Here is a 14,792-nt window from a genome sequence, read left to right as displayed (position 1 = left end):
TTGAGAAAGCTGAGTTTCAAACATATGAGAAATAATCTTTTGTCCATTATTTCTCTACATACACACATTTATTTTCCCACTTAAATAGCTTCTCAATGTTATTTAACGTCTCACTGTATTACCCAAGAATTTGTGCCTGTGATCAGACCCAAGACTTCTGGTATGAGATGCTTCTCTACCCATTTTAAAGCTTCATAAATATTTAATTGTGGTGGAGATTGGGCTACTAAAGACTTCATTATTTCAGAATTCTGCACAATAGGACTTGGCTCCTAACCCCTAAAATGTATGTTTTGTGTTTGTTTTTACATGGTTATTATATTGTTAAAATTGTGTTAGCAAAAATATTTTACAATTTCATTGTGCTTTACATTCTCAAAATTACTGTTTTTGATTAAGTTGTGGATTGTTCTCAAAAACAAAGATCAGTTAGTATTTTTTACAATTTAGGAAATATACATTAATTAAGGTTTATTTATTTGGTTGTTTAAACCTGAAATCTGTGCATGCTAGCAGTTACTTTAAGGGTCATGAATGCAATGTATATACTGTATTTTTCTGTATGTTTTCTTGCAGGAGCTAGAACCTCATTGCTGCATACTGAAGTTCATTATAAACTCATGTCCTAAACATTCACAAAAACATAATGAATCATAATAATTACACATAGAAGTTTGTATACTCATTTCTTTTTTCATCCTGGTGCTACTTAGATCTAAATGAATGTGGACTGAAGCCTCGACCCTGCAAATACCGTTGTATGAATACATATGGAAGCTACAAGTGTTATTGTCTGAATGGATACATGCTCATGCCTGATGGATCATGTTCAAGTATGTCTACTGTCTATGTCCAGCATTACTGCATTGCATTATTATTTGATCAATACTGGTTGATCGTAGAAACAAATGACTGCCTGCACAGATCTAAACTTGTCTTGTTCCAATTTCCTAAATAGAACAAATCTGTTCTAATTTGTGTTCTGGTAATATTAAGTACTTTAAAATACCTTGATATATGCTAATAGAATAGGATTATTAAAGAGAAATGAAAAAGATTAATAAAATGACATTCAAATAACATAGCACTATCGATGTTTGAAAGCAAGGGTGCTGAACCAGTGTAAGTGAGAACTCGGTGCTTTCAATTACAGGGCACAGATGTCTGCTTCAGAGAGAATATATTTTAATTATGAACATAGCTGCATAGCATGTACATGTCTCTCATTGCTGAATGCATCTTGGAATTGCATATAAACGGCATTGATTCCACACTTTGCAATTGATAGCCATGAACAAACAACAGACACTGCAACATGGGGAACTCACAAAACGCTTGTGAACTGCTCTTAACTACTGAAGGAGTAACACTGTTGTTGAGAAAAAAACAATCCCCGCAAACTTTATTGCAGAGCCCTCTGGAATAAATAAATGTAGGGATGGCATGACGAGTCCATAAATCAAGGATGGAAGTTCTATACTAGAAAATAAGGAATATTGGACATTGACAACCTGGTAGTAGGATATTAAGACAAAAAAATATATTCCAAGTCCAATTGTTGGACTGTGATGTACTAAAGCACACAGATCAATGAAAGGAATCCCCACTGTCCATGTCAACAGTAAGAGGTGTATAGTCCCAAATATACTGCAAAAAGCAATTTGTTCGTTGGTACAAATGTATGTGTCCGTTATATGATGGTATGTAAATCCACACACATCTATCCAGTATCGGTATGTGTGTCACCAGTAAACTGGATGTAAAGGGGACAAACTACCTCTTCACCTCATGAGGATCTAATAGATTCAATGTGCGATGTATTATTGTTCATGCATAGATCATTGAGAAGTGTCCCAATAGATTAGCATTGATCATCAACCTCCGTATAGCAGTTGCATAGTTGCATCAAATTTAAATACAATACAGCGGCATGTACATCGCCATGTGTGTAAGAGATATATGTGCTAAGCATCCACTTCAGCCTTTACCCCACAAGGGGATCTAGAAAGCCATGTGTGTTTAAGTTAAATTCCTTACAGACCATGAAGTAATATCCTGCCAGTTCATGCAATCGCCATCCACCAAATGATATATATGATAGGTCTGCACTGTTGCACTTTAAAAGTCTTTGAAAGTCAGAGTGCTTTTGTGTAACTGCACGGAACAGTCTTACTGCTAAACAGCCATCCCCGTAGTAGTGATGTACAAGCCCTATATGTGGTTGATGACCACCAGAAGTCCAAATCGGGATGTATCAACCATCACTACATCCACAGCAACCACCACCCTCGTGGTCGGGCCAGTAGGTGTGGAAATGTGATGTCACTGGGGAGCTACAGTTCATTGAGGGAACCATGAATGCCAACATCTACTGTGACATACTGAAGCAGAGCATGATCCCCTCCCTTCAGAGACTGGGCCGCAGGGCAGTATTCCAACATGATAACGACCCCAAACACACCTCCAAGACGACCACTGCCTTGCTAAAGAAGGGTAAGGGTGATGGACTGACCAAGCATATTTCCAGACCTAAACCCTATTAAGTATCTGTGGGGCATCCTCAAACAGAAGGTGGAGGAGCGCAATAACATCCACCAGCTCCGTAATGTCATCATGGAGGAGTGGAAGAGGACTCCAGTGGCAACCTGTGAAGCTCTGGGGAACTCCATGCCCAAGAGGGTTAAGGCATTGCTGGAAAATAATGGTGGCCACACAAAACATTGACACTTTGGGCCCAATTTGGACATTTTCACTTACGGGTGTACTCACTTTTGTTGCCAGCGGTTTAGACATTAATGGCTGTGTGTTGATTTATTTTGAGGGGACAGCAAATTTACACTGTTATACGAGCTGTACACTCACTACTTTACATTGTAGCAAAGTGTAATTTCTTCAGTGTTGTCACATGAATAGATATAATAAAATATTTACAAAAATGTGAGGGGTGTACTCTCTTCTGTGAGATACTGTATATGATTTGATAAATAAAATACATTTGATTTACTGAATGAGCTGTATGTTGTAAAGATACATAAAAACAGTAAACTTGCATGCTCTCTTCACCTCAGATGCACATACTTGCACTATGGCAAATTGCCAGTATGGTTGTGATGTAGTAAAAGGAGAGGTTCGCTGTCGATGTCCATCTCCAGGATTGCAGCTTGGACAAGATGGGCGAACATGTGTAGGTAAGTGCTATACACATACATAAAATATATAGAAATAAGAAAAAAGCATACATCATAATGTAAAGCTGAATTTCAGGTAAGGCTACTTTTGCATAGTTACACTGGTCCAGCTTTGGTCATTGGTCACATTGGTCCAGCCTGGGTCATTGGTCCAGCCGGGGTCATTTGCCTAGCAGATGCCCTGCTGCTTAGTGAACACAGGAGGTACCATACAGAGAACACTTTGCTGTTTTACAATGACTGCAAAGCGTTCTCTGATTGGACAAGGTGAGGCGAAGCCTACTACAGTGATTTCCAGCTTCCACAGGGATTGGCCAGGTATGTCACTTGATCATTTAGGAAACATTTCTATACAATTGTACTAACATGAGTAAATTGATCAAAATGCTGGATTTTTTCCAGCCCATGCACTAACCAGCTAACAAATGTGATGCTTAAATCCCTGTACTTGGTCAGAACTCTGTGTATGAGTATCTTTATTTAATGGTTTTCTTTGCTTCATGTTGCATTGTATCAAATCTTGACTTGCATAAAATGTGCTTGGAAAGCACATTTACTATGTTTGCTGTTAATAATAGAACTGGTAGGTTAAAGATACATTTTCAGTCTTACCAGCCCATCTGGCATGAAACAGAGTTGCTTAATGGTTGAAAGGGAACAGGGAAGCCCCATTTTGTATTCTGCAAGGAATCAGTATCTTAACCATTTGACGCCAGGCCAATAGCCGTATGGCGTCTGGAAAAATGCACTAGCTTTCCAGGAGGCCGACATTTGGCGTACATCCGCACATGCGCAGTTCGTGCGCTTGCAGAGCCGCGCAGTGGCGCAATCTGTCACGGGCCGTGTACCTCGGACACGGCCGATGACAGATCTGAGTATCAGCCCCATTGCCGGCACCATGTGACCTGCTGTGACCAATCACAGCAGGTCATATGACAGTTGTATACAATGGATGGCTTCATTCATGCCATCCATTGTATACTAGTGTCTAGCTGTGAATGGTCACAGCTAATCACATGCACATGTCATGTGATTAGCTGTGGCCAAATCACAGCTAAGCACAAAAAAAAAACCCCTGAATGAATCGATGTCATTCAGGTAAATGCTTGCTTATAGCAAAGTAATTCTTTGCTATAAGCAAATTGTGTAAAACAAAATACTGATCACTTCCCCAAAGTAGTACAATGTTATTATGGTAACATTGTACTACTTTGGACATAGTGAAATATGAAAAAAAAATCTTAAAAAAAAGAAAAAAATTTATAATAATAAAAAAAAATAAAAAAAACATATTTTTTTTTTCACAGTCACCAGTCAGTGTCCCTGATCACCGCTATGCCAGTTATATGATGATGCTGTACTGCACTGGTGACAGTATGTAAAAACAAAATAGTGAAAATAATTTTTTTTATTTTTTCATTTTCTGAAAAATTATGACAAAAAAAATACAACTTCAAAAAACTCGCCATGCCTCTTATGAAGTATGCCGGACTGACTACTCTGCAAAAAGGGGTCATTTGGGGGATATCTGTACTATTCTGACATTCTTGGACCTCAAGAAATTAGATTGGCTGTCAGTACTTCAGGATTGATCAATATTCGGATCTATACCATAGTTTGTGAACTCTATAACTTTCCTACAAACTAAAAAATACATCCTAATTTGGGTTATTTTCACCAAAGACATGTAGTAGAATACATCTCGGCCTAAATTTATGAAGAACAATTATTTAATTGCAAAATTTTATAACAGAAACAAAGAAAAACATGTTTTTTTTCAAAATGTTCGGTCTTTTTTTGTTAATTTAGCAAAAAATAAAAACCCTGGCGATGATTAAATACCACCAAAAGAAAGCTCTAGTTGTGTGCAGAAAATGATACAATTTTAGTGTGGGTACAGTGTTGTATGACCACGCAATTGTCATTCAAAGTGTGAGAGCGCTGAAACCTGAAAAATGGCCTGCGCAGGAAGGTGTAAAATTGCCCGGTATTGAATTGGTTAATAAACATGACGTAGAAAAAATGCTTCATTCCATAGTAAACGCAGTCAGTTCCAGACTAAACATTCATGTCTGTTTCTTAGATGTTGATGAGTGTGCAACAGGAAAAGCCGTATGTCCTCGGTTTAGAAAATGTGTCAATACGTTTGGCAGCTATATCTGCAAGTGTTATCCTGGATATGACTTAATCCATGCCCATGGGAAGTACCAGTGCTTTGGTAAGCAAAATTAAGAATTACGCACTCTATTTTGCAAATTTTGATTCTTTTTACATTATCGATGTAATTGTGTTAAGGGAGCATGCATGGTCAAATATCTTCTGACCCTCTGTACAAAAAAGAATAACATATTACATGTGTCCTTATCTGTAATGATATAGTACTTCGCTGTTGGTGTTATCTACCGTTATAGGCTAAAAGAGGTTTACAAGCTCCTACTATTCCTATATTGGATAACTAAACGGGAAGTCTGTCATACTTTACTAACTTTATCTCAAATGCTGGTAGCCTGTGAAGCTTTCAGATCTTTATCAGCAAATGTTATATTATTTTTTTTGTTTAAATTACCAACTTGTAGTTTGTTTTCTTGCATTACCATTGTATAAACTTTTATCATTTATGTAGTCATTTAGATGAAATTTGATGTGGTGTTTATTTAAATGATGTTTCACTTTAATTTGACAGATATTGATGAATGCTATACTGGGCAGTATCAGTGCAGTAATTATGCAAGATGCTACAACACACCAGGATCGTACAAGTGCAAATGTAATGAAGGCTATCGTGGAAATGGAGCAGACTGTACACGTAGGTGTCGTGTGTGCTAAACATATTTTATACAAACATGCATTTTAGCTTTAGAATGTTAAAGCCCAGTTGAAATCTTAAAGCTGAACTCCAGGCAAACAGCTAAATGTACACATGAAAAACATATACGTGAGGGCTGTTTTAGTTTTAAATTTTAAAGCATTTATTTTTCTGTCCATCCAGTCCTGAGATTTACACATTTCTGAGCAGCCCTGCCTGAGGGGACCTGATCAAGGCAAGCCATAATTTATGCAATTTTCTTTTCTTTCAATGCAGTTGGAAGGATAAAAAATTTCTTGATTCCCCTATCAATGCAGTCAGTGTTGAAGGGGCATCCCTCCCACAGTGCTATTGTGCTCTGCCTCGGGGGGGGGGGGGGGCTTCAGGGACCCTGAACTCAATGATTAGTGTTGCAGGCTATAGCCAGAGGCACTAATTCACTCATTGTTTAGTAGAAGGCTGACAGGCTTTTTGTACACAAGTTGATCAAAAGATGTGTACATCCTGAGTGCCAATACATGGATCGAAATTTGGCCAGTCCCTGCTGAACCAGTCGAATTTCAATCCATTCACGGCAGGACTAAGTAACACAGGTTTTGTCCCTGATCCCAGCCTGTGACTGACCAGTCAAAGGAGAAGCAGCAGATTGATGAGCACATCTCTACGTCAGTTCAGTCTTTGCTCTTTTCAGTGTGTCCTCTCTTAGCACATGAGCACTGCAGCACACCTGATTGGATCCTTGTGCTCCTTCTTTCTCTCTCAGTATTGCAGTATAGGGACTGTACCGAGCTAATTACTAGTCGCATGCAGATACTTACATTGCTTTTAATTAAAAAAATATACTTTTAATAATATATTATTGAATATTCTGTTGCATTAATATGTGTATTTTATATCTGGAGTTCAGATTTAACTTGTATTACTCTAATGTAGTGTAGCTGCTATTACTTTTTTTATGATGTATTATTTTTGTAGTTCTATATGAAGCAGCCCTTTGACACCAGCACATCAGCACCCTGGAGACTGGATCTGCTGCTTTCACACAGAACTTAGTAGTTATGATCTCCAGCACTTCACTCTGTGTGAGAATTGCAGCCTCAATTTCCAGGGAAAAGGGTAGCTTCATATAGAGCTGCAACAATAGCACATCATAATAAAATAATAAGACAAATATCTTCTATTTTAGCCAGCCTAAGTGGATTAGGTTAATACAAGTTAGGTATTCAATTGGCTTTAAGTGAAAAAGCACACCACTGAAAACTGTAATCATTTGCTTATATTGACACACAACATAATACAGCATGATGTGTTATGACATTATGGGGATTTATATTTAATATACATACAATGACTTTCTGAATTTATACATCATATATAAATATAACAAACCTAAACCTCATGCAGCAAGAACTCCATATATACTGTTCCTGAGAAACAGAGTCAAGACTATAGATGTAGAATAGGAATCTGCCAGGTGTAAAGACCTACAGTGAAGGAAATAAGTATTTGATCCCCTGCTGATTTTGAATGTTTGCCCACTCACAAAGAAATGATCAGTCTAAAAATCGAATGGTATGTGTATTGGAACACTGAGAGACAGAATAGCAACAAAATATTCAAAAGAAATGCATGTCTAACAAATTATGCACTGATTTGCGTGTTCATGAGGGAAATAAGTATATGATTCCCTTCACAAAACATGACTTGGTACTTGGTGGCAAATCCTTTGTTGGCAATCACAGAAGTCAGATGTTTCCTGTAGTTGGCCACCAGGTTTGCACACATCTCAGGAGGGATTTTGGCCCACTCCTCTTGGCAGATCCTCTCCAAGTCATTAAGGTTTGGTGGCTGATGTCTGGCGACTTGAACTTTTAGCTCCCTCTATAGATTTTCAATTGGATTAAGGTCTGGAGACTGGCTAGGTCACTCCAGGACCTTAATGTGCTTCTTCTTGAGCCACTCCTTTGTTGCCTTGGCCTTGTGTTTTGGGTCATTGTCATGCTAGAACACCCATCCATGACCTATTTTCAATGCCCTGGCTGAGGGAAGAAGTTTCTCACCCAAGATTTGACAGCACATTGCCCCGTCCATCGTCCCTTTGATGTTGTGCAGTTGTCCTGTCCTCTTAGCAGAAAACCCCCCCCAAAGCAGAATGTTTCCACCACCATGTTTAACAGTTGGGATGGTGTTCTTGGGGTCATAGGCAGCATTCTTCCTCCTCCAACCACGGCGTGTTGAATTGATGCCAAAGAGCTCGATTTTGGTCTCACCTGACCTCAACACTTTCAGCCAGTCCTCCTCTGCATCAGTCAGATGTTCAGTGGAAATCTTCAGACGGGCCTGGACGTGCTTTCTTGAGCAGAGGAACCTTGCGGGCACTACAGGATTTCAATCCTTGCTGGCGTTGTGTTACAAATTGTTTTCTTGGTGACTGTGGTCCCAGCTGCCTGGAGATCATTGACAAGTTCCTCACTGTTCTCAGGATCATTGATACTCCACGAGGTGAGATCTTACATGGTGCACCAGACATAGGGAGACTGACAGTTGTTTTGTGTTTCTTCCATTTGCGAATGATTGCATCAACTGTTGTCACCTTCTCACCAAGCTGCTTGGCGATAGTTTGGTAGCCCAGTCCAGCCTTGTGTAGGTCTACAATCTTGTCCCTGACATCCTTGGACAGCTCTTTGGTCTTTGCCATGGTGGAGAGTTTGGCATCTGATTGTTTGATTGCTCCTGTGGACAGGTGTCTTTTATACAGGTAACAAAATGAGATTAGCAGCACTCCCTTTAAGAGACTGTTTCTAAACTCAGCTTGTTACCTGTATGAAAGACACCTGATAGCCAGAAAGCCTGCTGAATGATAGGGGATTAAATACCTATTTCCCTCATGAACATGCAAATCAGTGCATAATTGGTTAGACATGCATTTGTTTTGAATTTGTTATTGCTATTCTGTCTCTCAGTGTTAGAATACACCTACCATTTGATTTTTAGACATTTCTTTGTGAGTGGGCAAACATTCAAAATCAGCAGGGGATCAAATACTTATTTCCAACACTGTATGTCTGTTAGTATATGTGGTGAGTTGGGTTCACTGCGATTTAGCTCCCTGAGTTGTCACTATGAACCTTAGGCATTTGCATTTAAAAATGCATTTTGAATAATGGCTTTTAGACGTCTCATCTTGAATTTTTTAAAAAAATAACATACACATTGCTTAATTTTCAAAAATCTCTTCAATTCCAGCTACCCCCAGAGTTGTGATTGATCCACTGGGGCCTCATAATTTCCTACCAGGTAAAGATAATGTTGGAAACATTTTTAGAGGTAATGGCAGTGCACTCAGTGGTAGTGAAGGAAGCAGTAACAGGATTCCAGACTATGGTGGCAGACATCCTAAGTGGCCTCCTTCACCCTCTATTACAGCCAAGCCTTATCCAAAGACAACTGCTAAAACTACAACCAGATCACCACCAGTGACTAGGCCTGCGCCTAATCCAGTGACAAGGCAGCCTCAAAAGCCAGTGACAAGGCCTCCTCAGCCAGTAACAAGGCCTCCTCAGCCAGCGACGAGGCCTCCTCAGCCAGCAACGAGACCTCCTCAGCCAGCAACGAGACCTCCTCAGCCAGCAACGAGACCTCCTCAGCCAGCAACGAGACCTCCTCAGCCAGCAACAAGGCCACCGCAGCCGCCAACAAGGCCACCGCAGCCGCCAACAAGGCCACCGCAGCCGCCAACAAGGCCTCCGCAGCCATCAACAAGGCCTCCACAGCCGCCAACAAGGCCTCCCCAGGTTGTGACCAGACCACCTCAACCAGTGACCAGACCACCACAACCAGTAACAAGACCTCCACCAAAACCAACGACCACCACAGTCATTTATACAACCTCTACACAGCCCTCAACTAGACCTTCAGATGATAACCGAATCCAGGACCAAGGCAAACAACGGGGTGATGTGTTTAGTAAGTATTCACATTGACAACTTGTAAGTGGCTCAGTTTACTGAAACATTTATTAGTACTAATGACTAAACATATGATAACATCATACTTCACATGTGAAGAGCTGGAGATATTGTTTCATTTAAAATATATCTTTTAGTTGGATGGGATAGAGCAGATGTTTAGTGAGTTGAGTTGCTTTTTAAATAACCCATTAATAGACATTTCTCTGGTGTATTGCCAGTTTCCTTTGGTACATACCGGGCATGCCATTCTCATTCAGCCTTGAGCTAGTTTGATTCACAAGCTATTCTACTCGTTTTACTAATTAGCACTGCTGGCAGCAGTAAAGAGAGTCCTTTTGAATAGCATAACATTGAGGAGTAAAATTTTCATGGATGATAAACGGCAGTTAATAAATATTACATTCCAGGTAAACATAATACGTCAACTTCTGTATATATTGGGCCAACTGTCTATTATTTTAAAGAGTCAAGGAACTCAGAGTAAATCACCCACTGTGTTTTTGTATCTCCCAGGAATTTTGTTGGAGCCACAGGAGTGGGATGTAATAGGAAGAGGCAATGCCAGAAGTCTGAGCAATAAAGTGATATTAAAGGCATTTTTTTTTTAAATGTAAAGCTTTTAGTCAGACTTACATGCTCTTATTGTTCTTTAAAAAAAACCTCCCCTTTCTTTTTGTTATGCTGACTGTGCCCTAGCCGATTTCAGGTATGTGGGTGGCCCCTTTGCCCTTCAGACCTATACAATATCTCTGGAGTCTCCACTTTGTGTTTGCTCCCATGAATCAGAGGGAGCTCACTTCTGTAATAGTGAGGGTGCAACAAGGCAGGATGGGGTGATGCCAACTTTGAGAGTTTAGTAGGTACGTAAATGATTTACACTTACAGCAGGGGTATTATTCAACTTCAATCAGAGATGCATGGTTGTTTTTCATTTACAGGCACCCCTTAATCTGGCCATAGACTGATGAAATGTGATCAGTTCATCAGGGAGTGGCTGAATTTTGATCAGTGTGTGGCTGTCCTCTTGACAAAAGTCAAGTATTAGCTACACCAAGAACAAAATTCTAGGTAGCACATTCATTTTGATCATCTTGATTCTACCCATCCATGTGAAACAAAACATTGCTCCAATTTTCCAGATCTGTTGATAGTCTGCAACAGTGGAACATGGTTCCTAGAATAAAGCAGATGATTAGAGTTTCAAGCTGAATGCCCAGCTATTTTAGAAATTGCTGTTGCCACTTAAAAGTATAAGGTTGAAGGGAGTCTGCTTCTGCAGATTTATTATAGTTAATTTTAAAATTTGGTCAGGTGCCAAAATGTTGTAGCTCTAACACAAGGCTAGGCAGGGAGGTGATCAGTTCAGTCATACAGAACAAAATATCTTCTTTATAAGCAGAACGTTTGTGTTCCCTGGAACCTATACTGACTCCTTTAATATTCTGATTAAGCCTAACTTTTTTTTATAGTAGGGCTTCAACTACAAGGGAGAACAGTAGGGGTGATACAGGACAACCCTGCCTGATTCAGTTTATCAGAAAAGGATGAGAAAGGACTCCTTTGACCTTGATCCTGGCCAATCAATCTTTATAAAGTGCCATTTTCCATCTCAGGATGTTGTGGCCTAGTTCAAAGGATTTAAGAGTTTCCTCCGTGAACAACCAACCCACCCTATCAAATGCCTTTTCTACATCAGAGAAAATTAGAATTGAAGTGTATCTTAAATTGTACACAGTGGGCTATATGTACAGCTCTGAGGGAATTATCTCTGGCTTCTCTGCCTGGTATAAATGAAGACTGATCAGGGTAGATTATGTCTAGGAGGAATGTCCTAAGATGGATCGCCAGGACCTTAGAGTGGATGTCTGTATTTAACACACAAGCTTAATAATGGCATGCAATGCCAAGCTGCGGTTTCTAAAGCGAGCAAAATCCTCTCTTGTATTAAAAGAGGTATAGACTCCAGAGAGAGAGAGAGATCATATTACATATGTACAAGTCATTAGTAAGACCTCATCTGGAATATGCAGTTCAGGTTTGGGCACCAATTCACAAAACGAATGTGGGGGAACTGGAGAAAGTACAGAGAAGCCAACCAAACTGATAAAAGGCATGGAGGAGCTCAGCTATGAGGAAAGATTTGAGGAAGTGAATTTATTCTCTCTTGAGAAGAGGAGATTAAGGGGGGATCAACATGTATAAATACATCAGTGGTTCATATAGTGAACTCGGTGTAACGTTATTCACCTGGGGTCATCACAGAGGACAAGGGGGCACTTTCTACATCTGGAGGAAAATAAATTTAATCTCCAAACACGGAAAGGTTTCTTTACAGTGAGAACTGTGAAAATGTGGACTAGACTCCCTCAAGAGTTGGTTCTGACCAGGTCAGTGGATTGCTTTAATTTTTTTTTAAATTATTTCTTAGATACACAGAATATAACTGGATATAACATTTATAGGTAAAGTTAATCCAGGGAATATCTGATTGCCTCTCGGGGGATCAGGAGGGAATTTGTTTCCCTGCAGGAGCAAATTAGATCATGCTTTGCTGGGTATTTTTGCCTTCCTTTGGGCCAACTGTGGGTAGGGGATTATAACTTTTTTTCTTTTTTTATGGTTGAACTGGATGGACTTTTGTCTTTTTTCAGCCAGACTAACTATGTAACAGGAAAACCAGACAGTAATTTGTGCACAGAACCTGATATTTTCCTTCTTTTGGGATTAGAATTATGTGTGCTAGGTAGGTTAGTTGGAAGGGTCCCTTTTTTTTAATAATATGCCAGGGCTGTTCCCATTCTGGAGGACTTCGTGTGTTTTAGTCCTAGTGAGGTAGTTGGGTGATCAAGCTCTGTAAAAGCTTGTGGGGGAGTTTAGGGTTAGTCTTATTTTACCAGACTTATTTCCTGTTCATAAAATTTGTGGGACAAATATCTATATATTTACTGAGTATGGCTGTCTAAGTTGTTGGTAGTTTAAAGTGGAAGACATTCAGCTTGTGTTTTTCGTTTTCCAATCTTGTGTTTGTTTTCCAGAATACATATTTCCTGAATAAGCTGTAATATATCTGCTTTCCTCATTTTTTCATGTGGACACCTTGGGAGATAAGCTCCCCCCATATTACTGCCTTATATACAGTATGTCTTGTATTACTGCCTTATATACAGTATGTCTCACAGTGACCTTTCAGTCACCTACCCTGAAATGGTGCTGGTATATTAATTTGTAATGGCAGTTCCTGTGGAGGCGTTAACTGTGATGCCATCTAAAAGACTGCTGTGGGCTGGCTTTTTAAAACTTGTTGAATGCTTGTTAAAACTTTTGTCAGGTAATATTAAAGATAATGTCTAGATATCTCTGCACAGTATAACAGTTTTATTTTTGATACAGGTTTGCTTTTTTCTTTTGTTATTTTGGATAAATGATAATGTACATTGTTTAATTTTAATTCATTCCAAATTAAAGTGTTTCTAAACCCAAAACAGTAAAATCAGCCTATATATGCAGTAAAGCGTGCTTGTTATTCTCACTGTCGAAAGTAAGTTGTTAATCTTTTGTGTGTATAAAAAGGCTGTTGATCCTGTCTTCTCTAATCTGCCCCTTTTTCCACAGTCCTCAATCCATCTGCTGATAGTACAGAGTTCTAGGAGGCAGTCTGCACATGCTCAGTTTGGTATGAATTGCAAGATTTTTTTTTTTGGAAGGTGCATGTGATCAGCTCAGGGCCAATCGGCACTGTCCGGACAGAGGGTCAGGGATCATGCAGCCACATAGGACAGTCAGAGCAGAATGAAAACTCTTCCTACTGGCTTTACCCAGTGCTCGGCTCAACACTGATGTCACAAGACTGTTATATACTAATGATAAGAAAAGGTGTTTAGCAGTTTATATTTACTAAACTAATTGCATTTCCATGTTCCGTGTACTGTGGGAGACCAAATATGGTGAATGCAGGGTCCTGGGTTTAGTAACACTTTAATTCTAATTGAAAATAAAGATTCCTTGATTTCGCTAAGACAGCTAGGGGATACATACCAAATAGTAGTATTTTGACTGCAAATTGGTGCTGGTGAACAGAAGTTGAGCAGTAAAGTATTTAACCACTTCCAGTCCGGACACTTTTACCCCCTTCCTGACCAGGGCAATTTTCAGCTTTCAGCGCTATCACACTCTGAATGACAGTTGTGCGGTCATGCAACACTGTACCCATTTGAATTTTTTACCATTTTTTTAGAAAGATAAAACTTTATTTTGGTGGTATTTATTCACCGCTGGGATTTTTATTTTTTTTGCTATGTAAATGAAAATGTCCAAAATTTTTGAAAAAACGTTTTTCTTATAAAATTTAGCAAATAAGTAATATTTCATCATAAATCTTGGCCAAAATGTATTCCATTATCTTTTTAGTAAAAACAAAAAATAAGCCAAATTAGTTTATAACCAAAAATTATAATTTTGAAACATTTTTTTTTTTTTACATTTTTATTTTTAGATTATTATTTATTTTATTTTTTTTTACATACTGTCACCCTAGCAGTACAGTGTCACCATGATGATACTGTACTACTTTTGGGGGGTGATGAAGATTTTTTTTTTATTACACTGATTGCTTTTACACACATATAGGATGTAAAAGCAATCATTTCTCTTTCTCTCTGTCTGCATTCTTGCTTCTATTGAGAACTACTGAGTGAGCTGTGATTGGTCACAGCTTGTCACATGGTACAAGGCTGTTGTGAATAGCCTTGTACCATGTGACCTCTGTGATCATTCACAGATTTCACACATAACAAGCAATGATGTCACAAGTGACATCTTGCTTACTAC

The 14,792-nt window shown here is 39.1% G+C and overlaps 1 protein-coding gene across 7 annotated transcripts in view; it reads left to right on the top strand.

Annotated features, from left to right (window-relative positions):
* NPNT (nephronectin) overlaps nucleotides 1–14,792 on the top strand; it is a 151,189-nt gene that overhangs the window by 111,519 nt on the left and 24,878 nt on the right. For 5 of the 7 annotated variants that reach the window (XM_089680510.1, XM_089680505.1, XM_089680506.1 and 2 more), the window contains 5 exons: nucleotides 714–833; nucleotides 3,069–3,188; nucleotides 5,272–5,406; nucleotides 5,872–5,994; nucleotides 9,241–9,960. In XM_089680510.1, the coding sequence (XP_089536636.1) occupies nucleotides 714–833; nucleotides 3,069–3,188; nucleotides 5,272–5,406; nucleotides 5,872–5,994; nucleotides 9,241–9,960 (1,218 nt within the window). The remainder of the gene's footprint in view (nucleotides 1–713; nucleotides 834–3,068; nucleotides 3,189–5,271; nucleotides 5,407–5,871; nucleotides 5,995–9,240; nucleotides 9,961–14,792) is intronic. The other 2 variants (XM_089680507.1, XM_089680509.1) reach the window with 2 other exon arrangements.

This window comes from Staurois parvus, unplaced genomic scaffold (genome assembly GCF_062004578.1).
Source record: "Staurois parvus isolate SC_StPar_1 unplaced genomic scaffold, SC_StPar_1.0 ptg000244l, whole genome shotgun sequence".
In the NCBI taxonomy this organism is placed as follows: domain Eukaryota; kingdom Metazoa; phylum Chordata; class Amphibia; order Anura; family Ranidae; genus Staurois; species Staurois parvus.
This window is presented reverse-complemented; position numbering and strand designations above follow the sequence as displayed.